This window comes from Hakea prostrata, chromosome 7 (genome assembly GCF_041222555.1).
Source record: "Hakea prostrata isolate BN-2017 chromosome 7, UWA_Hpros_2, whole genome shotgun sequence".
Classification (NCBI taxonomy): Eukaryota; Viridiplantae; Streptophyta; class Magnoliopsida; order Proteales; family Proteaceae; genus Hakea; species Hakea prostrata.
In genome coordinates this window covers 2,058,258-2,083,502 of record NC_142606.1, presented here as the reverse complement: position 1 = coordinate 2,083,502, position 25,245 = coordinate 2,058,258, and the positions used below count along the sequence as shown (strand labels likewise).

The 25,245-nt window shown below is 37.8% G+C and overlaps 3 protein-coding genes and 2 pseudogenes across 4 annotated transcripts; 2 read left to right on the top strand and 3 right to left on the bottom strand.

Moving 5' to 3' along the window:
- Positions 1-4,216: 4,216 nt before the first annotated feature.
- On the top strand, positions 4,217-5,657 carry LOC149008893 (uncharacterized; annotated as a pseudogene). The gene is made up of 2 exons (XR_016174690.1): positions 4,217-4,689; positions 4,790-5,657. The product of XR_016174690.1 is annotated as an uncharacterized LOC149008893 (transcript).
- Positions 5,658-5,820: 163 nt separating this feature from the next.
- On the bottom strand, positions 5,821-6,815 carry LOC149008892 (protein NDH-DEPENDENT CYCLIC ELECTRON FLOW 5 pseudogene; annotated as a pseudogene).
- Positions 6,816-7,873: 1,058 nt separating this feature from the next.
- Positions 7,874-8,952, top strand: LOC149008891 (uncharacterized). The gene is made up of 2 exons (XM_089163837.1): positions 7,874-8,204; positions 8,305-8,952. The coding sequence occupies exons 1-2, from the start codon at positions 8,055-8,057 to the stop codon at positions 8,950-8,952; spliced, it is 798 nt and encodes a 265-aa protein (XP_089019963.1). The 5' UTR covers positions 7,874-8,054.
- A 119-nt stretch (positions 8,953-9,071) lies between these two features.
- Positions 9,072-10,957, bottom strand: LOC149008890 (protein NDH-DEPENDENT CYCLIC ELECTRON FLOW 5-like). Its single transcript, XM_089163836.1, has 3 exons — positions 10,279-10,957; positions 9,716-10,198; positions 9,072-9,403 (listed from the first exon to the last, which is right to left on the bottom strand). The coding sequence occupies exons 1-3, from the start codon at positions 10,819-10,821 to the stop codon at positions 9,209-9,211; spliced, it is 1,221 nt and encodes a 406-aa protein (XP_089019962.1). The 5' UTR covers positions 10,822-10,957; the 3' UTR covers positions 9,072-9,208.
- Positions 10,958-11,453: 496 nt separating this feature from the next.
- LOC149008889 (T-complex protein 1 subunit theta-like) lies at positions 11,454-23,764 on the bottom strand. The gene is made up of 13 exons (XM_089163835.1): positions 23,377-23,764; positions 21,964-22,226; positions 21,716-21,862; positions 21,443-21,604; positions 18,830-18,907; positions 17,988-18,121; positions 14,564-14,636; positions 14,407-14,484; positions 14,183-14,305; positions 13,909-14,003; positions 12,373-12,582; positions 11,911-11,968; positions 11,454-11,805 (listed from the first exon to the last, which is right to left on the bottom strand). Exons 1-13 carry the CDS (start codon positions 23,519-23,521, stop codon positions 11,740-11,742), a joined length of 1,632 nt encoding a protein of 543 aa, XP_089019961.1. The 5' UTR covers positions 23,522-23,764; the 3' UTR covers positions 11,454-11,739.
- Between the last annotated feature and the right edge of the window lie 1,481 nt (positions 23,765-25,245).

The following is a 25,245-nucleotide window of genomic DNA, read 5'->3' as shown; positions in this document are numbered from 1 at the left end:
CCCCCCCACAAAAACCATGTTATACGGGAATGATTTTGTATTCCCATTTATGGACGATTATCAATTTACCGTTGTAATCAATGGAATGGATACATTTAATAATACAATTTACCGTTGTAATCAATGGAATGAATTTTTTTTTAACTAGTAGAAGAAACTTTTGGTGAAAATGGTATGAAATCATTCATTTTTTTTATCCAAAAGTTTATCCGGGCCCACTTATGCTATGAAATCATTCATTTTACACTTCTAATTGTGAAAATTTACCATGTGTACTAATTAACTTGGTTTTTTTTTTTTTTTTTTTTTTTTCTTTTTCTGGAAAGGTAGCTTGTTGCTATGGGTGGGAACTAAATTGCTAATATACACCGTCGCCGAGTGGGTGCGAACCCAAGACCTCCACGTGGGAGTGGCGGGTAGTCTTTAATTTGGTAGTTTTAAATTTAAGTTTGCACTCTTATGGTTATGGATATTTTCCATCTTTTTTAGGCAAAACAAAGGGACTAGTAATTTGATAGTTTTACCAAAAAAAAATAAAAAAATAAAAAAATTTGGTAGTTTTACCTTTGATGGTTGGAGATCGAATTTTCTTTATCATATACTAGCGTCAACAAAGTTATCTAACACAAAGATTTATGTGATCCAAAATAGAGCAACAATACTGGTTTTTAAGTATGAGGATGATAAGGAAAGAGTTACAATCATAACTTTATATCCTACCCAACAATTCATTAGTCTTATTGCCTTTTACATGGAAAGTTGTCATTCTGTGCCGAAATCATGTCTGCATGAACAGAAAAGCTTAGCTCAACCCGTGAATAAAAAGTTTGATGTCGTGATCTATTTGAAACCTGTTAGGGTGTTTATCTAATAATAATGCAGATATCACCAATTGAGCCAATGGTTTGTACCAAAAAAGAAAAACAAGATGAACTATGGTTGTCTTTGCGTGGTTCTTATGTTTCTGCATAAGCCATTTGTTTGCTTACTCCTGGCTGATGGGAATGAGCACCGGGCGGCAAACTTTGGTTTTATATGTATGACCTTACATGTATATGCTTCAATGGAATTGCATGTCTTTTCTTTTTCCATAGAGGATAACCAATTGCTTTCTTGGAACTTTTTTTTTAAGAGATAGATGAGATTGATTCCTCAATTGCTTATCAATTTGTATTAGAAAAAATTGACTCAATTCATCAATCATGGGCCCATAAATGTGTCTTTTGCGTGCATGGTGGATTGGTGATATTACCAGTACTTGAAGGTTTCATGATCTTTTATTACATATAATATTTAATTAAATATTTTCACAAGAAATTTTTTTTTTTATTTTAAATGAGGGAACAGTACTCTCAACTCTCAAGGTCTACTAAAACAAAATTTAAATATTCTTTGTTAAAAAGATATACTTTTGTATTAGAATCACGAGAAACATACATAAAATATAAGCAATGGAATAAGATGAAAGTATAAAATATAATCAGGTGAATTCATTGACATGGACGTACAAAATTTGTTTGATTTCCTTGGATTAAGCTAAAACTATGTTATAATAAAACTAATACACACTTGAGGTGAATATTCCTTGTTCTTAAAGAATCAAAGTTGACATGACATGAATCCATGTATCCTAAAACCCAAAAGGTTAATGCAACAACAGGAAAAATACAAACAAACAGTCCTAACTTGTAAGATAGGCAAACCAGAAAAATTAGCACATCAAGTGATAAGGAATTTAGGTATTTCAATCACTAATCAACTTTTAGTTAATTTTTAAACAAAGAAATTAAGGAAACGCATGGGGAGTTACGTAAGTTGTGTGTGATTCATGGCCAGACCAAATTCACCTGGTTGATTCAAAAACTCTTGGAAGTTGGAAGGGATACTTGTGTAATTTGACGTACAGATCGATCATTGATGAACGAAGGCCTTCTCAGCAAATATTAATTTCCGGCGGTAAACGTGAGTACCAAACTAACCATGCATCCGTGACTCTGTTAACGTTCACTTCAACGGCTCCTGCACCGACTCGCCACGCTGGCTTATCAAGAGCGGGACCATTCTCACCTTATCCGTGACACAAAGAAAGCCACGTGGCAACAACTACAACTGCTATCAACACGTACCCCGTAAGTTGACGTGACGCCCTCGCTCGCAGAGTTGGATACTCTAGAGAACGGATCCGTTAGAAGAAGGATCGTGACCATTATCTGGTTTCAAGTTTCAACTGCAGCCCCGGCTCCACCACTTGATGTGTGAGTGATCATGACCCGATTCCAGCTTCATCAACGTGAGAAACGGTTCACACTTCACACTCTCTTGAAAATTCCAGACATGCCGGTCTACTTCAAGTCCAGATTATCTCCTCGGGCCGTTGACTACTGGTTATAGGGAGCTCAGAAGATTAAGATGTGGGTTTAATTTTTTAAAATATATTGGACCCACATAATTTGTGATTATAACGCGGTCCAAAGAGCACGGCAGGAGAAAGAACTACACTCGTCTACTTGTGCATAAACACCAGAATTTTGATTTGCCTCGGACAACAAGGCAGGCGTGTGGTGGTGTTCAACGTTGCTTCGTTGGGCCACATGTGTTTCTGCTCCACCTTACATGGCCGCTGGACGGCTACACAAAGCTATATGCCTATATCGGGATTGAATTGAACCCACCAATGTTTTTCTTACACGCAACGTCACCTACGATTTTAATTTCACTAACCGAAGCCGAAAGGTGTTTATTGGTGGGCTCCGGGAGTCGTGCATTGTGGGCCGTGGGCTGCCACACCATGTATAGGGAAGTCCATAGTATTACATGGGCCTGTTCAAAGACTCCATAATCATGGCGTCGCTGTTTTTCTGATTCAAGACTTCAATTATATTGAGTGGATTACAAGCTTCACTATCTTTTTCACGGTATACTCAAAGTCCGGTATCGTGGCCATAAACCAGTGTTGGGCCAATCAAAGGACACAGGCATCAACAAAGATGGTTTTCATCAACCGGTATATTTATTTATTTATTTTTAATAAATGTCTCAGATTGATTAATAAGTAGCGCTTTTAGGATTGATTATGAAGGGTGGTCAACGATCAGCTGCTCCTCCTCCTTCTCTTTGAGGCAGAGGTCCTACGGTAGGTAACAGCAGGCACAAGCAGCTTGACCAAAGGGGATCAACACTTCTAGTCCTCCACTGAGGAGCCCTTCACAGCCAGAAGTAAGGAATGTTGTGAACGGTGGAAGGTCACAAAGAGTTGACTTCTTCGTTGAGTGATCTTATGATTGATATAAGATATAGATTCTCTCTTTCCTTATTTTTTTCCCACCACATATTGTGTGAGAAGTGTGTCGGTCTCATTAGAGACTTACCTATAAATTATTTTATTATATTCAGATGTGATCCTTGTACTCCATCATGTGGCTCTCAAAAGTTCGTACAAAACACATGCTTAGAGGCCATGCATAAATAGAGTATTTCATTTAGGTTGTGATCATCTTGGGTACACTGACTCTCCATACTTGTGAACATTGGTTGAAACGACTGTCGTCCCATTACCCAATTGGAGATGTTTTTAAGCACTCAATTTGGATTAGGCTTAAGTTTGTTTATGGTAACATTATTTCTACCCAAACAAAGTAAGATGATATAATAAAAATTGAAAAAACCCATTAGGCATTGCTTGTTTAGTTGAGGTGGATAAGTTGAAATCGTGCAGCAAAGCTACAAAATCAAGTCAATGGCCAGGTGTTCTGTTCTTAGACCTAGGGGTCCACCAGCCCAGATCCATTTGGTCCAATTGCATGCGAGAAAAGCAGTAGTTCCTCCAGCTTGAATGATAGATTGCCAACCATTTATCAGTGTAAGTTGTAGTTCCTCCAGCTTCAGGTCTGCAAGTGCCGCTTCCCAAAAAGGGTTAGATTAACAATAAAGGAAAGCTACAAGTAGTTGAAATAGTAGAAACACTACATGGTCGACTGGACCAAAAGAGAGTGGGTGGGGCAATAAAGGAGAAAACCAGAAAAATCAGCCTTGCTCCCCACCAAGCCACGTTGCCAAGTTCGGAACCACACCCATGAATCCATTAAAACCACCCACCCTTCCCTCCGGATGAGTTAGCAATGAATGCTACGACTGAAAGAGAGAAGGCAGAGTAAAAGCAAGAAAAAAAACAAAGAGGAACAGGGTGAGGCTTTCATATATCATATATGGTGTCTGATTCAGAAACGCGGAGGGAGGAACAGGGTAAAAATGAATTACCAGAGCCTCACCCCCACAATGCACCATGTTACTATGACCTTTTGAGTTTTGACAGCACAATAATACAATTGACACACGAATCAAGATTTGCTTTTGCGCATCTACTCCATTAATATAAGGCTTCAGTTTACTCTGATGCCTGATCCTTGCCAAGTGAGCTGCTTTAATTTATACCCTGTTTGCTTCTTGATTGACTGATCTTGCTCCTATACTGTTGTCAATTCGATTCTCAGTCCTCATTCTCTTCTCTTCAATTCCTCATTTTTTTTAGAAGAAAAACTGATGGCTGGGTTGTTTGATCGGCAAGCAGAGGCATATGCTGAGGCAAGGCCAACATATCCAAGCGAATGGTACTCAAAGATCGCAGCTCTCACATCTAATCGAACCTTGGCCTGGGATGTCGGCACTGGCAATGGGCAAGCAGCAATTGGGGTCAGTTCATCTTTCTCTCTTTTGGCTTCAAAGTGTATATATCCTAGCAAATGTTAAATCATATCACCTTCTGTTATTGTTTCTTAATTTGCATATATAGATCGCTGAGCATTTTGAACAAGTAATTGCAACTGATGTGAGTGAAGCCCAACTAAAGCACGCAATACCACACCCAAAGGTTCGTTATGTTCATACCCCAGTCTCCATGTCTAAGGAAGAATTAGTATCATTGGTTGGTGGTGAAGGCCAGTTGATCTGATCATCGTTGCTGAAGCTGTGCATTGGTTTGACCATCCAACCTTCTATTCTATCGTTAATCATGTCTTGAAAAAACCAGGAGGTATTATCGCTGTGTGGGGTTACTTTACCTGCACTGTAGATCCGGATGTTGACAGAATTGTGTGGCGTTTCGGGGAGAGCAGAATTCCTTTCTTGCGTCCAAACAATCTTTACTTGTCAGATTTTTATCGCACACTTCCATTTCCATTCGAGAGTGTTGGTGTTGGATCAGAAGGGAATCCATTGATGCTTGATTTACCCCAAGAATTGTCATCTGATGGGTTCGTCAAATGGTTGAGCACATGCTCTGCCGTCCCTGCAGCTAAAGAACGTGGTGTTGATTTGTTAAATGAAGATGTAGTTAAAGAGCTTCAGAGTGCATGGGGTGATTCTGATTTGACAAAAACAGTTATTCACAAAGCTTTCATGATTGCAGGAAAACCAAGAACTTAGTGCATCTTGTGGTAAATGGTAATCAATGTGGGATTGCTTGCGTGGCACTGCTCCAAGGAGCGAATGTTCAGGATTAAATCTTTACTGTTTGTTTAAATCTTTACCACTCCACGTAGGCACTGCTCCCAAGCAAAATCCATCAATGTGGTGGTTCAAGAAGTTGTGAAGTAAGCCTTTCTCTGTTAAAAGGATGTAATGTTGTTTAACAAGCCAAACTATTACGTCTCTATGCATTAGATTCATGGTAGACAAGATAAGAAAATATTCAGGTATACAGACCTTGTTTTTCTTTCCTTCCTTCATAAAACCCCTAGCTTTCAAAGTCACTCTTCATAGATTCATACATGAGAGAGTGGAAAAGCAACAGAACTCGAAACATTATCTTTGACATAAGATGATTTAGAGATTTGGGCTGTGTAGATACTGAAATCCCGTCCATACTTCTCTAGGAGCCAAGATTATTGGTTTTAGCAAAGCTGATGCACCGGTGCAGAAAAAAGCATACTTGCCATACCATTCATAGCTTGATCCACGACTGAATATATACAATTCATTAAACCCATTTCTCCCTACTATAACTGAGTTCCTTCTGCTCTGTTTTATCAAACAAAACAAAAGAAAACTTAATCTGCTAATCTTTTTTTTTTTTTTGGTAAAAACTTAATCTGCTAATCGGTTAGACATATATACACTGAACAAGAAAAATAATTAATTAATCATACATGCTCACCTAAGGGATCAAAAGTGAATCTAATTGGACGCCTAGCAGGCATTTTGTTTGGTTTCTTTGGGTTGTCAGAAATATAAGTGAGTACTACTAGTGTATAACAGTGTTGTTTGCCTCAACCAGATCTCTCTAGGATTTGGTTCAACCAATAGGTTCACTCAAGTATATGCATGCATTGCTCCACAAACACAATAGGAAATGAAAACACATACCCTGTCAATGAATGAGAACCTCCCAGGAGCGCTGGTATGGATCCTGCTTATCTTCTCAGTCAGATGAGCATAGTTATCATCCTCTTCTTGTTCTTCTCCTGTTTTCCTGTCTTTGCTGTCTGATCCTGTTAAATCCCAGTTTGACATTAAGTTCCTAAGAGCTGTTTAGCAAGGGAAACGATATTCCAGCCCTTGTGAAGAAACTAAAAATCATGAGGCAAAAACTCATTGATCGAATGATAGATAAGAAAACGTAGTAAAAGAATGTGAAGAAAAAGTCGACAGCTGTTATTAACAAGTCGGAAAACGTCTCATTTGTCAATCACATCCTTGCAGGCACCTTCCTCCAAGTTAATTCCCACTTTCATGTTTCCAGCTGCATGCTCAGCATATAGGGTAGAAATTATCTCCATTGCGTTGAGCCCAGCATTCTCAGCCAAGGTTTTGGGTACCATTTCAAAACTTTCTGCAAATTATGCTATAGGATACTGATCCAATCTGCGGAAGGAAATTGATGCAGTTAAATCAAAGCCTGTTAGCCACGTTTGAGATAGAAGAAAGTTTGGGTGGGGAAGGCATACAATTTAACCTTTTGCAATCTCACTGAAATACCAGACAACTTATATGCCATCTCGTTTTGGAATCCCAAAAAAATATGAGAAGTTACTGAGATCTAGGTAAGTTCTCAATCTATGGTTCTAGGTATCATCTGGGTTTTTCAATTAAATAATATTACATTCCTTTTTGAAGGATCCAACAGGATAATGTTTATGGCAATACAAATTTTTGGTTTATCTGTAAGTTTGATCTGTTTCTTAATCACTCAATTTTTACTACACAGAGTAGAGTTTAAGACAAAGAAAGCCTTGAATAGAGACTCAGAGGATTTGTCTTAATCAGATCTCTTTCCATTTTAATATCACAGCAACTCCTCAAATGAAGCTGCACATAGAATGGAATAGACATGGATATAGAAGAGTTGAAAAAGAAAAATAGGTCACTTTCCTCTTAATTAGAACAAATTTCCTACTGATTTGCTGTTCATTTGCTTCAGCTACTTATTCTTGCTACTCCTCTACTATTTTCTCATATCTTCTACTCTACGTCTCTACTGTTCGAGTGATTTAATAAATAATAACTTCATTTTTTTTCACACTAGACTCAAAAATCCACCGTCTCATTAAAGAAAGAAGACTGTCGGATCTCGTGACCTAAACCAGTTTCCGGGCCAATGAAAGGTCACAGAGCCATCAACAACGATGGTTTTGTCTAGTAACATGCTTCATGCAACCAAATAACATTTTCTTTTTCACATTAATTAAATATAAAAATATGGAAATTCCACTAAGAACACATAAGTAGGCAAGATCACCGTTGGGTTCAGTGCTTATTCCAATCCATCAATATTTAAGATGACTTTTTCTGCATGCACCATGCGCCGTATTACTATGACCTTTCGAGTTTTGACAGCACAAGAATACAAATGACACATGAATCAAGATTTGCTTTTTCGCATCTAATCCATTAATATAAGACTTCAGTTTACTCTGTTGCCTGATCCTTGCCAAGTGAGCTTCTTTGATTATATCCTGTTTGCTTCTTGTTTGAGTGATCTTGCTCCTATATTATTGTCAATTCGATTCTCTGCCCCTCGTTCTCTTCTCTTCAATTCCTCTCTTTGAGAAGAAAAACAGATGGCTGGGTTGTTTGATCGGCAAGCAGAGGCATATGCTGATGTAAGGCCAACATATCCAAGCGAATGGTACTCAAAGATCGCAGCTCTCACCTCTAATCGAACCTTGGCCTGGGATGTCGGCACTGGCAATGGGCAAGCAGCAACTGGGGTCAGTTCATCTTTCTCTGTTTTGGCTTCAAAGTGTATATACCCTAGCAAATGTTAAATCATATCACCTTCTGTTATTGTTTCTTAATTTGCATATATAGATCGCTGAGCATTTTGAACGAGTGATTGCAACTGATGTGAGTGAAGCCCAATTAAAGCACGCAATACCACACCCAAAGGTTCGTTATGTTCATACCCCAGTCTCCATGTCTAAGGAAGAATTAGCATCATTGGTTGGTGGTGAAGGGTCAGTTGATCTGATCATTGTTGCTGAAGCTGTGCATTGGTTTGACCATCCAACCTTCTATTCTATCGTTAATCATGTCTTGAAAAAACCGGGAGGTATAATCGCTGTGTGGGGTTACAAAACCTGCACTGTAGATCCGGCTGTTGACAGATTTATGAGGCGTTTCAGGGAGAGCACAATTCCTTTCGTCCACCCAAACAATAGTCGTTACTTATCAGAATTTTATCTCACACTTCCATTTCCATTCGAGAGTGTTGGTGTTGGATCAGAAGGGAATCCATTGATGCTTGATTTACCCCAAGAATTGTCATCTGGTGGGTTTGTCAAATGGTTGAGCACATGGTCTGCAGTCCCTGCAGCTAAAGAACGTGGTGTTGACTTGTTAAATGAAGATGTTGTTAAAGAGCTTCAGAGTGCATGGGGTGATTCTGATTTGACGAAAACAGTGATTCACAAAGCTTTCATGATTGCAGGAAAACCAAGAACTGAGTGCATCTTGTGATAATTTAAGTGGTGGTTCAAGAAGTTGGAAACTATGTCTTTTTCTGTATAGGATGTTATGTTGTTTAACATATCTCTATGTATTAGAACAGAGATGCACGTTAGACAAGATAAGAAAATGCTCAGGGTATACAGACCTTGTTTTTCTTTATTTCTATCATAAAAGCACCAGCTTTCAAAGTCATTATTTATAGATTCATACATACGAGAATGGAAAAGAAACACAACTCAAAACATTATATTTGATATAAGATGATTTAGAGATTTGGGTTGTGTAGATACTGAAATCCAGTCCATGCTTCTCCGGGAGCCAAGATTATTGGTTTCAGCAAAGCTGATGCACCCGTGCAGATAAAAGCATAATTGCCATACCATTCATAGCTTGACCCAGGACTGAATACATATAATTCATCAAACCCATATCTCCCTACTTTAACTGAGTTCCTTCTGCCCTGTTTAATCAAACAAAACAAAAGAAAACTTAATCTGCTAATCAGTTGGACATACATATACTGTGAACAAGAAAAATAAATAATTAATCATACATGCCCACCTAAGGGATCAAAAGTGAATCTAATTGGAAGCCTTGCAGGCATTTTGTTTGGTTTCTTTGGGCTGTCAGAAATATGAGTGAGCAATAGTAGTGTATTACAGTGTTGTTTGCCTAAACTAGACCTCCCTAGGATTTGGTTCAGCCCAGAGTTTCACCCTAGTCCATATTCATGCATTGCTCCATAAACACAATAGGAAATGAAAACACATACCCTGTCAATGAATGAGAACCTCCGAGGAGCGCTGGTATAGATCCTGCTTATCTCTTCAGTCAGATGAGCATAGTTATCATCCTCTTCTTTCTCTATTTCATTTTCTTCTTGTTCTTCTCCTGTTTCCCTGCCTTTGCTGTCTGATCCTGTTATTCCCCAGTTTGACATCAAGTCCTTAAGAACTGTTTGACCCCACAGTTCATTAGAATTCTGCAAGCTTCTTTGTCCAAGACCCGGAGGAATGATGCTGAAGTCTGACACGAGTGGTGGCTTGTTGAAGTAACTTGATCCTTCCAATCCTATAGCATAAGTTGCTTCAGGTGTACTCACTGTTAAATGGCTTATAAGGGAACCCATAAATTGGAGAGGCAAAGGAGACAAGTTTGAGATTTGAAGCTCTGTTCTCAGGGTGTCTGATTCGAGGGTCACTGTGTATTTGAACTGAACCATGTCTACTGAATCACTAAAGGTTCCCAGCTCAACCTGTATTTTGGGCGTTCCAGATAAGGTTTCAAAGAACACTCCAATTAGTAAGAAATTGAGACAAGAAGTAGAAAAGAAACCTGAATGCTCTCTCGAGGATTTCCTCTAACATCAGTTAGAACCCAAGTGCTAGGGGACCAAGATGATACAGCACCATCAGTCCTGCAATTCAAACCCACAGACACCCCTCCTTGAACAACAGCATTACCATCTCCCCCCTTTGAAACAGAGGTATGGAGCACCTCAAGTGTACCGCCATGCCACATGTGAGGCTTGTATGATGTGATTAAGCCACTTGGGAGCATTAGACTGGCATTGCTTCCGTTTTCAACTTCCATCTTAAGAACACAGGTTTCTCCAAGTTCTGTAAAGCTAACTCCATGACCGCTGAATTCCTTCTCCATGTAGTCCACATTGAAGAGTGTAGGTAAGTTTCTTTCGGTCGAAACAGATGAGTCTGAACTTTGTGAAGTAGAAGTTACAGCTAGCGACAACATGCTCCTCTTGTTTCTGAGATGGTTTGAATTGCAACGACGAGAGTGCAAGTAGTTCATATTCTTGGTTGGATTAGTAAACGTGTGGAGAGCGCAATGAGGAGAACGGAGGAAGGAAGTGTCAGCCATGGCATGCCCGCGCAAAACACTGCAAATTCCTTCTGTTGAGTTGTATATATTTTTTTCTTTTTCTTCCAAATGTCAAGTTATAGAAGAAGGGGAGAAATTGGGCGGTCCTAGTAAACCTCATTTCTTTGCACAACAGATAAGGAAGCTCATCCCCCTAAGAAAATAAAAAAAGGAGAAGCTAATCCGAACATGAGGCGTAGGAATCCTCCTTTTTCTTTCTTTCTGAAAAAATATTCAATGTTTTCAATTACAAAAGAACAAAAAAATATCTGTACAACAATTTTTTTCCCAGGAAATATATAGAATTTTCTTTTTGAAACTGACGAATTAATATATAGAGTTTGGGTGATCTTTGAAACTCGCTCCATAAACATCCATTATTTTTTCACTCTATACTTTTTTTAAAAAAATCTCCCTTAAAACCACGTACACCATTTTTCCTTCTCTTACACCTTCAACTAATCCCCTTTTCCTCCATCAAACTAATGCTCTCTTGAAGTATTGAGCAATCATATTATTGCTCGCCACTTAGAAGTATTGAGCAATCCCATTACTGCTTGCCTTCAATATCATGAATACATACAAGGACGATACCCCAAAAGACAAAAATATAACAATCGGGGGGCTGTAGGTAGATACAAGCACAAAGCAATACCTTGAAATTAGCAACCACAAGACCCACCAGCAAAAAACAGTTTGATCTAAAGTGGTCAATTTAAATACAAGAAAGTGATACAGGGAGTTTGCAACACACAAATAATGAAAACAATGCGCATTAAGGTGTTGATCCTTTTTACGTTCATGAAACCAAAGACTCCCTTCTACCACAAGTTAGCACTCAAAAAAATCACCACCCAGAACAGAACCTGTATGCAAAATAACTACCAAAATCGTTGAACTGAACTATAATTTGGGAAGCTAATCCTCATCCATCCCTGCAGCTGGGTCTCTCTTTGGTCCGCCTGCTGGTTTTGACATTATAATCTGTAAACATAGCAGGGTAGAATGGTTAACAGGAGGGAAACTACCAATAGCTGCATTATATGGCAAAAGGTGGTGAGAAAGAACTCAAAATAAACAGGAACTTACCTGGTCTACCCGAAGAACAGTACAAACAGCATCGGCAGCATATTTGAGAGCAAAGAACCTGAAACGAAGCCCAACATTTACTGTCAACCTAAGTTTTGTAGAACATACCACATTGTGAACTGCATTCTCGAACATGAGGGGAAGTGATATTTTTATACATTTAAGACTTTTCAATACACCATGCTCATTTCCCTCTACTCAGTAAGGGAAATGATATTCCAGCCCTTGTGGAGAAACTAAAAACATTTTAAACTCAACAACCATTACAGCCATTGTCACAAGCATATGCATAAAATCGTAGTAAAGCAATGTGAAGAAAACATCTACAGTTCTTATTAAAAAGTCGGAAAACAGCTCACTTGGTAACATAAAGGTCCCAAATATTCATATGCATAAAATCGCAGTAAAGCAATGTGAAGAAAACATTGACAATAGTAATTAACAATTTGGAAAACAGCTCACTTGGTAACATAAAGGTCCCAAATATTCGTATCTGTCACATCCTTGCAGGCACCTTCTTCCAAGTCAATTCCCACTTTCATGTTTCCAGCTGCATGCTCAGCATATAGGGTAGAAATTATCTCCATTGCATTGAGCCCAGCATTCTCAGCCAAGGTTCTGGGTACCATTTCAAAACTTTCTGCAAATTTTGCTATAGCATACTGATCCAATCTGCAGAGGAAAATTGATGCAGTTCAATCAAAGCCCGTTAGCCATGTTTGAGATAGAAGCAAAGTTTGGGTGGGAAGCGTACAATTTAACCTTAATTCCAAGGTATATTGTGGTCTCACTGAAATACCAGATAACTCATGCCATCTCATAATGGAATCCAAAAAATATATAAATGAGTTACTGAGATCTCGGTAAGTTCTCAATCTATGGGTCTAGATATCATATGGGTTTTTTAATTCAATTATGTAACAGGCCTTTTAAAAAAGGACCCAACAGGATAAAGTTAATGGCAATACATATTTTTGGTTTGTCTGTAAGTTTGATCTGTTTCATAACAACTCATTTTTCACTATACGGTAGAGTACTAGAGTTTAAGACATGGAAAGCCCTAGAATAGAGACTCGAGAGAATTTGTCTTAATCAGATCATTTTCCATTTTAATATCATAGCAACTCCTCAAATGAAGCTGTACATAGAATTGAATAGACATTAATAGAAGAGTTAAAAGAGAAAAATAGGTCACTTCTCTAACTAGAACAAATTTCCTACTGATTTGCTGTTCATTTGCTCCAGCGTCTTTCTTCTTGCTACTCTACTATTTTCTCATATCTTCATTCTTTTGCACACAGTGATCAAGGCAGTGAGCACTGCCTCAACACAACAGGCAGCTTCCCCAGTCCAATGTGAAAGCATACCTTGCATGATGCAAAAAAGGTAATGCCTTGGATACCCAGGCATTGCATTGTAGCCTAGTGATAGCACAATATACTTTTCAATTTTTGACACATGATGAGTTTATATTGATTTATGATTATTTTGTTTCTTTAAGAATATGCTTAAATTATATCATATGCTTTGTTTACTACATGTTGGTTTTCTAATACCAGGTCATTATTAGCATAACCATATCGTATTGCATTGATAAGGCTTCTATCCTGCATAACCCCAACCATGCAAAATTGTCCTATACTACTTATATTGGATGCCTAGAACTAGGCACCCCTCCTACACCTCAGGGAACCCAGTCTCCCAAACAACTATGCTTTTGCCCCAATTTCTCTTTTTCCTGTAAGATTCCCTTATATTCGCCACTTTTCTCACAGACCTAAAACTTTGAGACCCCAAGGCCTCCTGCATCACCACAAAGTTCATTAGTACTCTAGGAACACTATCTTAGGATTCCATTGAGATCATTTCATCGTTTTGAGCCCGTGTAAGAAATAAAAAATGTACCGAACAGTACAATAGTTGGGAAAAGAGGAGGAAAAAAAAAGGAACTCAAAACTGTGAGAGAGAAGAGAAACAGAGAGAGAGAGAGAGAGTTACCCTGTTTCTTTAAATGAAAACTCCTTAAGTTTCCTTGCCAATTCTATTTCAGTTGCTGCAGCCCCAGGAACAATGCGGCTGTCCCTGCACATGGCCTGAAGCAGAGAAATGTATTCTCAAATCATCACATTAGTAGCTGAAGATCTCATATGATAAAACTAAATAAAAAATAAACTGTAAGGCACTCACTGAAACATTTACAGACCATAATAATTGGTGTATTTCAAGCTCAACCTTGAGAAATATTTCAATCAAATTAATGTTCAAAGAATACCTTATAAGTATTAACACCATCATCAACTGCCCTTTCAAGGTCATCTAATATACTGTCAGTACTTCCTCGTAAAACTACAGTTGCTACTGAATTTCCACCTTCCTCATTTTTCACAATAGTGACCTGAGTATCAACACAAGCATGCAAATTAGCAGTTTGTGAGAAGTATGACAATTCAAAGGGTAACCAAGATGTCGACAAAATGGCAAGTCTAAGCAGCATACCCGAACACCACCAATTTCTTCCACTGAAACAGAGTCAGCAAATCCCAAATCATCAGGGTTGGGTTGGCTAAGCTTCAGCTGTTAGACAAAATAGGCAAAAGCATATTAAGAGGACATAGTACTGCATGCTAAAAATCAACGGATGATAAAGACTTACGATTGCAACTGAGCCAGTAGTACGGCAAAAACGTCGTAGTTCAAACTTCGAACTTATCTTTAAAACCATGAGTCTGCAAGCAACACTGTAAAATTTAGTAGATTTTTCTTCTTGCTAATGATTTTCTTTATAGATGAAAAGGATTTAATTAAGAAAAAAACAGGCAAAGAAAAGAGTGAGTTAGAAAACAATGAGTCATCAGCTCTAAACTAAAACCAGGTTCCAAAGATATGCAGACATAGTTGACAAGGTGAAGACATAATGGTATGGGTATACATTTGAGAAGCATGGGATCATTGAGAATCCAAAATATACATAAAAGAAATTGAACAAACTTGTTCTTTCACTTGTCATTGTCCTCTTATTTACTTCTGGGTTTCTTTTCCCCTTCCTCTGAATAATGTCGTTTCCAAAATAATGATGTTCCTAGACCTTGACAACTATTATGCAACTACCAACTGAAACAAAACTAAGCGAAAGAAATGCACCTGAACCCAAACACTACATTACCCTATGTATATGAAGAAGAAAACAGACATTGGATGATCCTATTTCTGGTAGAGAATCATCTTTGAGAGAGAGAAATGCCTGTTGTTTGAAAGACAAAACAGGTATTAAATGATTCTATTTCTGGAAAGAAAATTAATCATTAAAGATGCAGGGATCTCTCTCTTTCTATCCTTCCCCTCTACAGCTACACATGCTCCAGAAAGCATCGAAGTGCAGTGGCCTCAACATTCCTCTTTATTTGAAGTTAAAAATTGCTTTGTGAAAGCATCATTGAAGTTTCAGTCCTAGGCATATCAGTTCAACAACAATGCAAACAAAACCTATAGTCATCACCTTCAACACTGCTCCGTGGAATTTTGCCCAAAATTTTTATTTCCCCCTTCTTTCATTCTTCCATTCATTTGTTCTACACCTTGGATCTATGGGACAAGAGCTTTTCGTAATAGTTTTTCCCCACAATTTCTAGAAAAATAGTACATATTTTTGTTTCAATTAATTGTGTTAGAATGGGGCAATCTAAAACCTCATGAAGTTGGATTATTTTTTAGGTTGTTAGGCTTTAATCAAATTTTATGACATAAAAATATTATTTTTCTGCAACAAATTTAGCAGGTGGAAGTTAACATGTGACGGAGGGACTCCAAATTAATATAAGTTATAACCATGGGCCAATCATAAACAGCTTGTGGATTAGACTCGCCAAGAAACTTCACATAGTATTGAATGATAGATATTGTATATTTGAATTTCAATAAACAAATATATGTTGTGATCATAATGGCATATTTATAATTCCAGTAGCTACCAAAAAAATATTTGGTAAGTAGCCACAAAATTGAGTGCAAACCATATATAACCATTTTGATTGGTTTTTTATGAGGCTAACCCATGAACTAGGTTAAAATGGAATAAAAAAGGCAGAGCACACAACCAAAAAATAAAGTAAAATAACCATTTCAGTGCCTTGAAAGCTAGGCTTTGATATTGGCCATAAATTCCATGTTAGTTGAACAGGAAGCTACGATTGTGACCACCGTCAAAACCTGAAACCTTCGTAAGAATGTGTGCATGTGTCTCTGTGTGTGTGCGTATTCAATTAAGCAGCACAACAAAAAACCATTTCAGGACCCCAAACCTACCTAAGCTTCAATTTTGACCATAAAACCCAGGCTTCAAATTCTGGGAAGCTTCCATCATGACCAGGGTCAAAACCTGAAACCTTGGTAAGCATGTGATACGTAAGGCACTGTCTGAAACCAAGTTGGACTGAGATCTTACCAAGTCAGTGAACTTATTTTTGTGGGAATCAAGGCCAGATTCAGCTGAGGACAAAATAACGGTAAAATTCTGAGATATCACCCCCCCCCCCAAAAAAAAAAAAAAAACGCATCCAACTTACAGTTACTAAAATTATGGAAATGAGAAGGCTCAAAGTAGCTCATTACTCGTGCGTCATCACAAAATAAATGACTCAAGGGCGCTAAAATATGCCAGGGAGAAAATAAACAAACTTGAGCTAACTAAAATCAAGAAAGAAACTGACAGAAAAACATGACTTCAAAATAGAAGTTAATCATGTTTACCTATTTTTAGGCTCATTAAAGTGGCTATTACAATGAAACACCATCGAGATTAAAGGCCTAACACATATATAACCCAATCTAAAGCTTGTTTCTAATAAAACAATCCCATTAGACCTTAGGTGACCTATCTGCATTATTTTAGGCAACAATTGGGAAGACAAGTTTATGTAATGATACTGTGAACTTGTTGCATACGCTGTAAGTGCTTCTGTCAAGTTGGTTTTTCAGGTATCATCCACCTTTCTCCTCCACTTCCTTCCCCTTTTCCTTCTTGTTCATCCTCCCCCAACACCGACTCCCTTTCTGTCATTCTTCCATATTTAGAAATGCCCGTCTTCTTTCATTGTCGCTGGATTGGGGTCTGAGAGATATCTCAGTGATCTCCACCTCCATATCATCTTATTTCACGTTGACATCATAGATGTCAGGACCCCAACCAGATGGGATTAAACCCCATCATCTTCAACCTATATAAGCCCTCTGTTATAAGTTTCATAGCAGAATCAGGTCTGGTTTCTAAGCCACTGCCCAGACCTGTTTCAGTTGTTGATTGCCCACACAACACAAGACTGTGGGATCTCTTGTAGTGTGGTTTGAAGAGCAGTAGGCGTTACTCTTATTTTAAATTGTTACAAGTTTGTCCCCACACAATAAATCCTATTCCCCCGTTATATCACATCCTATTAAGATACAGTTTTATTAAAAGATTGCCACTGTCTCATTTCAACCTTCAGTATTACAAAGCTGCAATTACTTCTTGCATTTGAATCAGCCAGAGCTTGGTGGGGGCCCAAATAGGGAATCCAAACCCCGAGTTTGCCATCACTTAACCATTGGACAATCTCAATCAAACACTCAAACCAATCAAAAATAGGAGGTTATTACTCACAGGCTTCTCTACTCCTCAGCTTGGGATAAATCCAAAACACAATAATCTAATAGTAGTTTCTAAAAGCAATTAGTGTTAGACATACAGGCCAATATGAATGGACAAATCCAATGAACTGAACAGACTGATGGCTAGACAGCATAGTGACTGATCCCTGCTCACACCAATCACAAGAGTTTCTAAATGGCATATAACCTAATCACAGAAACAAGACAAGGACTATATTATTGATACACACACTCTCTTGCAACAATTCAATTCCTGCTGCAAGGATGCTTGACCCATTTCATCAAAGATCATTTTATTTATTTCAATTAATAAGCTAAGCTAACAACTAACAAGTGAGCAAGGAAAAATGGTGGGGCTTAATAAGCAAATAAAACTCAATGCAAATCATATCAAGGATCTAGCAATTAATTCCAAAAGGTAACAAGTTGTTTACTTGTATCGCTCACAGAAATGTAATGCCATATCTCCGACTGCTCCTCCACTGACAATAACTTTAGCACCTGAGTCTGCAACTGCTTTTATAAGTTCCTCAACTTTTGCTTCCTCTGTCTTTGCATAGTTCTCCAGCTGCAGGATGACCACAGGAAACAAATAATTCCTGGTGACAAGTGCTTACCTGATTCTTAATATTTAATAATGTTTTCCTTGTTGTTCTAATAAAAAATTTGTTTTGGTTGCATCAGTTATGTAGATCAGAGCATGAAGAAGAAAAGGACCAGACAAAGCTCATGCGGTACTGCCCATGTTAAAAGTGGCGTGGGACCTGATGCTGGCTTATATTGGAAGAAAGATGATGCCAAAATATTTTAACGCTTGCCTTATAACAACTGGTTTCAATTTTTCTGTTAGCTTAGATTAAATGTGTCTTTAGCACTCTCTCGCAACAACACCTCCACCAAGCCTTGTCCCAACTAAATGGGGTGGGATACATGCATCCTTGCATTCAAATCAGATATATTTGAGACCGTACTAGAGCTAAATGAGTGTCTTGAGCACTCTCTATGTCAATATAGCCTTGGAAGAGACTTTCCAATCTTTTAGTTCAAAATTTCTTAGTAGCAGTAATAGCTACATGTAATTGGAACCCTAGAGTCTCCATCTTATGATTGGCCGCACTTTCCCCATGTGACGGCACATAAATAAAGTGAAACAGGCAAAAATCAACCACATCAGCACAGCTTACTCTGACCAAATAGGTTAGTCAGCAAAAGAAGTCACTCATATAAATAACACATCCAAGATACACAAACCAAAGATACTTTCAGCAATACCAACCTGCTCAGCAGTATGAATTAGGACTGTGCCCTTTGTATCAGTTGCAGATGTATCAACACCTTGAGCAAAAACTGCAATCTATAAAAGGAAGCATCAAATGTAGGTTATTGTCAAACGAGAGATCAAGAAGAAAAACAGAATAAGAATAATAGATTCAAGAGTAATCAAGCAAACAAAGAGTGCTTGTTTATGCATACAATTCACAATGAAAACAGAAGATAGCAGGGTTTGGAGGCAAGCCCTGAATTTTTTTTTTTTTTTTTTTTTTTTTTTGATTAATGCAAATGAATGTTGCTCTTAAAATGCAGAAAATTAGAATACCTTTATTGGATAAATTGAATAGGAATAGGAGAGGAACTTTTCCAAGTTAGACAGTACAGAAAATGGAACACTAAGAGACCAACAACAAATATGGGTGGCAACTCTTAACAAAGGCTTTGGCATTTAATGTCTCAAGGCACAAGCCATGGAAATTAGAAAACAGGTTGCCCCATTTGCTTTGTTGATGAGGATTGAGGAGTCAACATCCCATCCTTTCATATCATGTGACTTTGTAACTAGTGTCTGGACATAATCTTTCAATATGTTCAGGGTTCACATCCACTGGCCTGGACATATATTGACTCAATTTTCTTTACATATTAAGTGACCCTTTGGTTTGGGAAGTTTCCATCATATGGAACTTAACTATATATGCAGCAGCTTGTGCAGTCTTTTGAAGCAGTAAAGAAGAAGAGTTTTTACTCTTTAAGATAATCCTAGAGTTTCAGCAAAGAAGATCATATGGCATTTATCAATTCAAATGTCAAGCAAGCTGATAATTATTTCCTTTAAACAATTTATTAGTTTACGATATATTACTGTTTGAACGACACCTTCCCCCCCCCCTCTCTTCTTTCACATATACATCAGCTATGTAGGTCAGTATTCCTAGAGGGTTTATATTGGATTCTATCATTAATTATCTTTTCTTTACTGATGATTACTGAGCTGTCAGGCTAAGCTGAAAGGAAACACACTTAACCTACCAAAACCAGGATATCAGTCTACCTGAATCTGAGGAATATGACAAAAACTTGAAGTGAATAGAAATTGCAAACTACAAATCCAATGGGCAACATGCTGCATCAAGACCCTAACAAATAACAATCTCATCCCACCAAAAAAGATCATCACTTCAAGTGATAGACATTCTAAACCCTTTACTCTCATTCTTCACAATCAAAACCCTAACCTACCCATAACCAATCTTGTTGGTTCTCAAAGGATATCGGCTATCGGCCCTTGGTTGAATCTTTTCAACCTAAGACTACATCAGATGACCTTATGTAATGGGCAAGATAAGGGCTCTTTATGGAACAGCAGTTCACTTTCTGGAGCTAATAGACAATAGTTTTCCTAAACAGATCTCGTATCTGCACTTACGAGTTCAGTGACCATATAAAGCTTCACCAAGAAATGATTTGGAATTCCGTTCTGAGGTATAACAAAGATAAATGTATTAGAATATGTGAACAATTTTCCCCCATTTCAATTGGCAGCAAAGAGGTGTTTTTTGATACATTCTGCAGGATTTGATTTTCCACATATCTGTTTCAAAGTTTTCCCCCTCCGTTTCGGTGTGAAATTTCTGTGCTTTTCTCTCTATCTCTCCCACCTTTTAAATTGTAAGTTTTCAGTAGATAAGACAAGATCCAACCACCAGAGAGGGGGGGAAGCTATGCTTGTCCCATTGGATATAGTCATCCTTTATGTGACCTAACAATTGTATATCAATCAAAATCTATTACAGACCAAAAGAGAAAGAGGAATTCATAGGGACAAATAACATTAGCCACAACACAGTAAGCATCGGAACAAGTATTTTACAACCCTAAATTAAATTGCTTCAAGAATGAAACCATAGAAAATACTACCCAGTATGTTGTGTACCTAAACATTGATGAAAACCATACCAAAAAAATTTCACACTAAATGATCTTTGAGTAGTCAGATAAATATGTACAATTAAGTAATACAGATAGATTCTACCATCCCAGCTAAATGGGCTGGGGTACATAATCTTTAACAGTTTAACCTTCCATCAGCTTTGTTCATTTATGGATGCAGTGGAATCACATTCCATATATTCAACTTTTGCATTTCACAAGTACAAAATCGGAAAGAAATTGATGGAATTCACAGGCCCTAGTTGCTTAGCAGTATCATTGTAAAATAAAGTCAGCTGCCCATGAGAACATGGTCCAGTCCACAAATCCAGAGGGTTTATGTCCTTCCTCATCTTCCTTGAGCATATTCTGATATATTTTTAATTAGAGTTTCTGGTTGTTTCCAAATTAACTTGGTCATAAATAGATCACTTAGTTTGTTTTATTAAACTTATGGACTGTGTTGCCTTTATTGAAATAAAAATTATATTCTCCATGGAAACACCTGAAAATCTAAGTATATCTAACCGCAAGACAATTATAGGCACCATGAAGTAGAAGCAACATTTTCTATCTTCTATTTTCTATTTTCTATTTTTTTATTTTTCGGTTTGTGGTTGAGGAGGGTTTGGACTGAATAAACAACTCAAATTAGAAGAGGGAAAAGAAATAGAGTTAACCATACCTTGGCTTTTTCCACTCTCTTTATAGTCCCAACAGCATCATTTTTCAAGACCATACCCCGCACCACCGAACAATTGTGCAGACCTCCTCCAACAAGCTTCGCGACACGTACATTATCTACGTTAAAGTTTGCAGGATTCTTGGGACAAACCTGGATACATGCCTGAAAACAAAGAAGTCATCTCATTGACATTGTAATCAATACGACAGACAAAATAGAAAAGCCTGACAGCACTCAAATACAACTACAAATACAAAGTCAGTTCATCCTTACATCAGCAACAAGTGGGCACAAAATATCTTCTAGTCCAAACTGCTTGCTAGCAACAGCAGATTTCATCCGGGAAACAACTTGATCCTTATTCCGCACATCCATTGTTTCCGAACCTTTCTCTACCAACTCCTCTAATATTCCAACTGTCTGATATTCAAATAGGAAACTCAGATACACACATTAAACCAGTTTCCTGTTCAATGATTAGAATTATACTTGTAATACTGGTCTTAAAATGCAAACCACACCTTGTTGATAGACTTTGTGTATCCACTAATGATTTCACTAGGATGCAGACCCATCCTGATAAGTTCTTCTGCACTTTGAAGAAGCTCCCCAGCAAAAGATACTGTCAAATTAGCTCCGTCCCCAATTTCCTCTTGCTGAGCCTTTCCAGCTAGAACCAAAATCTTGGCCGCTGGATGCTGAACCTCAAGCTCATTCACAATGGTTGCAGCGTCATTTGTGACAAAGAGCTTATCCAAGTGATTAATTACCATCTTATTCATACCTAAAAGAACATGAGATGAAAAAAGATTGGTAGAAAGAGCTATACAAAGAAACAAGGAATGAGCAGGCACAAACAAGGAACCCCACAAACATAGACAGTGAAAGCATAGATCCAAATAAATTATTGTTGTGGTGAAGACTAATTTTCATCACGTGAATTGTTCCAGGGCCCATTTCGGGGCCTAAACGCACCTAGATGGCCATTTTTAGATGTTGCCATCACCAGGTTGCCGTGAGTTCTGTTCAGAACTTTGAGTTCTTCAAAATGACTGGTGGTGGGCCCCTAACTATTTGGAGGTCCTGCATTGTTTTCTTGGGTGTTTTTGGGTACAAGGGGCATTAAATCATTTTCTCCTTGAAGTAGGATTTTTCACCTGTAACTATTTAAAGTTTCTTAACAAGATGGAGAGGGATAGAGAGAAACAGCTAGGTTGTAATACTGTTCATCTTCTTCCTCATAATGAAACACTATATTTGCTCAGTCATGGACGTAGCCTTGGGGTGAACCATGTAAAACCTTCTCCATGTGCTTGTTTTTGCTCAATTCTGTGAATAGTAAACCTCAGACCCCCTTCTCTCCACAACCCCCCGCCCTAAAAAAAAAAAAAGGCAAAACCGAACAGAGAGTAAAAAATGCCTGTTTTCATTGGGATCCATGACCTGGGAATGAATAAGGGTTGTCAGGTCACTATAGTCTATATCTCAAATCCCACAGACAAATGCTTTCCTTTGTGAGGCCGTACTGTTATCTTCCTCTGTCTTATGCAATTTCAAGTGGAAGAAACAAAGAAGAGTGGGGGATGGGGTTTGTAGATCTCCTACGTTCAACACTCGATTTCTACAATTCGCAACATTCTAAAACCCCTTACTACCTCAACATTCCCTAATAATCCCTAGTTAAACACATAACGTCAGCAGGCCAAACCTGTGTATCCTAGTCGTTAGACAAATGAGACAACATGTTACACAGTCAGTGACCATTTCCATGAAAGGAAGCTCTAACGTGACCTTCCAAAATACCAATGTATAGATCAACAATTTCAGAAGGTGAAATAAAACCCAGCCCATATCATATACGAGTTTATAAAATTTAACTACAGTAACCAGAGGTTTAAAAACAAACAAACAAACAACAAGTCATAAATCATTACCATTGGGACCAAGCGAAGTTCGAGTAATGTTGGAGAGTTGCTTGCAGGCATCAATGTTCTTGAGTACTGCTTCGTCGAGCCCTGAGAGATGCTTGTGTCCCTCTTTGAGCATCGATTGAATCCCATATGGTTGTCTTTGGAGCATTTTTGCTGCAGAATCTCTTCAACTAAAGCACGTAGGTTCGTTTAGGGCGAACAACAACGAACCCAGAAGTCACGAATCTCTTTCTGTATCGCTGCGATGCTGCTAAATAGCGAAAAAGCTTCAATACGCTGAGAGGCTGATCCTTCCTTCGTAAAGGAAAATAAGAAATATCGTAGACAATTTTCGAGAAGCCGCGAAAATAATTCTAGGGTGCACTCGATAATAGACTCGGGTTACTGTCCACCATCGACAACTGACGCAAACTCGACATATAAACTCATCAGGATCGGCGGACTGGGGCTGGACTGTGGAGTGTGGGCTACTGCAAACTCGGCATCGAATTAGGGTTACAAGAGGGTCAGGCTGGGCCTGAACTTGGAATCTTAACTCAGTCATATATATTTTATTTTAAGCCCATTCCCGCCAACGCCTATGGATTATATTTCCTCGACCTTATGCCATACTGGATCAGGCCAAGTCCATTCTTGCTCTAATTGTTCTGATTGGGCAAGTTAGGATGGGTTGGCCTTATCCCTTGACCTGGCTCTCATTGGCCTTGTCCCTAATACTAATTAACCCTATATCTACCCTGGCCCTAATTGGCCTTATCCTTGTCCTTGTAAATGTGTAATTATTGAATTTTTTTTTCCTTATTTTTTTCCCTTCATTCACTTGATGATCCTATATGGATTCTGTACATTAGATCACTTTACAACATTAATAATATTGTGTTTATTAGAATCTTAGGTTCAATCTAAGTTGTCCATATGGTACTAAAGTATTAAATAAATATAACACCTTACAACAACGTATAAATTTATGTTATTAGAATCTTGTATTCAATTTGAAGCTATCCATATAGTATCAAGTTATTGTGTGGTCCCAGTTGTTTAGTTGTCCCTAGTTCATTATTTTCTTTGAAATAGTAAAATTTCTTTTTTCTAGGATTTTCTAATTTATAATTCGATGAAAACTATAATTATATATATGTAAGTTTTAAAAAAAAAGAAAAAAACCCTTTATCGATTCTCAATTTATAAGACAATGGCTGAATTTTACTCTATTCTATCTTTCTCCAAAGTTTCTCTCTCCCTCTCTCTTTTATGTTCTATCTCCCTTCTATGGGTTTTTTTCGATAGCAAAGAGTTTAGATTATTTATGAAGAACAGGTAAATAAAATAATTGAAATTAAATTTAAAAGAGATTTGAAAATTCAAGTCGAATGAGGTCGTGCTACCTTTCCTTCCTTATTTATAAAGGACTCAAACATTTTTTGTAAAGCCCAAGTGAGATTTGGCCCTTCCATTCCTCTTTCTTATTTTTATTTTTCTTTTGTTTGCCAAAGCCACCCTTCTATTCCTTCATTAATGGAGCCTTGTATGCCTCCAAGACTCAGCTTCCTCATTTGAATTTTTTATTTATTTATTTATCAAATGTATATTCTCAAGAGTAGATACCGACCATTTTTTTTTGGAAAAGATACTAGTGAATTTTATATGTTTTAATCCAAACTAGTGCAACTTACACGCTAGAAAGCCCTAATTCTAATCTATTTGGTTGGAAAACCTTTAATACGATCCGATTCTTTCCATTTGTCCTTGAAAACCAATGACATTTTATAGAAGCCATTGTTTCTCATCATCTCAACCCTAATGTCGATTCCATCAAACTAAACATTTGAAAGGGTTTTTCTTCTCAAAGCAAAGAATCACTTTACTAACAAA

Excerpts from the sequence above, each read along its gene's own strand:
- LOC149008891 (XM_089163837.1), top strand. The coding sequence starts at position 8,055 with ATGGCTGGGTTGTTTGATCGGCAAGCAGAGGCATATGCTGATGTAAGG. Across the intron at positions 8,205-8,304 it reads ATGGGCAAGCAGCAACTGGG|ATCGCTGAGCATTTTGAACG; the intron begins GTCAGTTCATCT and ends TTGCATATATAG.
- LOC149008890 (XM_089163836.1), bottom strand. The coding sequence starts at position 10,821 with ATGGCTGACACTTCCTTCCTCCGTTCTCCTCATTGCGCTCTCCACACG. Across the intron at positions 10,199-10,278 it reads ATCCTCGAGAGAGCATTCAG|GTTGAGCTGGGAACCTTTAG; the intron begins GTTTCTTTTCTA and ends CCCAAAATACAG. Across the intron at positions 9,404-9,715 it reads GGTTCTCATTCATTGACAGG|GGCAGAAGGAACTCAGTTAA; the intron begins GTATGTGTTTTC and ends TTGATTAAACAG.
- LOC149008889 (XM_089163835.1), bottom strand. The coding sequence starts at position 23,521 with ATGCTCCAAAGACAACCATATGGGATTCAATCGATGCTCAAAGAGGGA. Across the intron at positions 18,122-18,829 it reads TAATTCATACTGCTGAGCAG|CTGGAGAACTATGCAAAGAC; the intron begins GTTGGTATTGCT and ends GTCATCCTGCAG. Across the intron at positions 14,637-17,987 it reads CATTTCTGTGAGCGATACAA|ACTCATGGTTTTAAAGATAA; the intron begins GTAAACAACTTG and ends TGTTGCTTGCAG.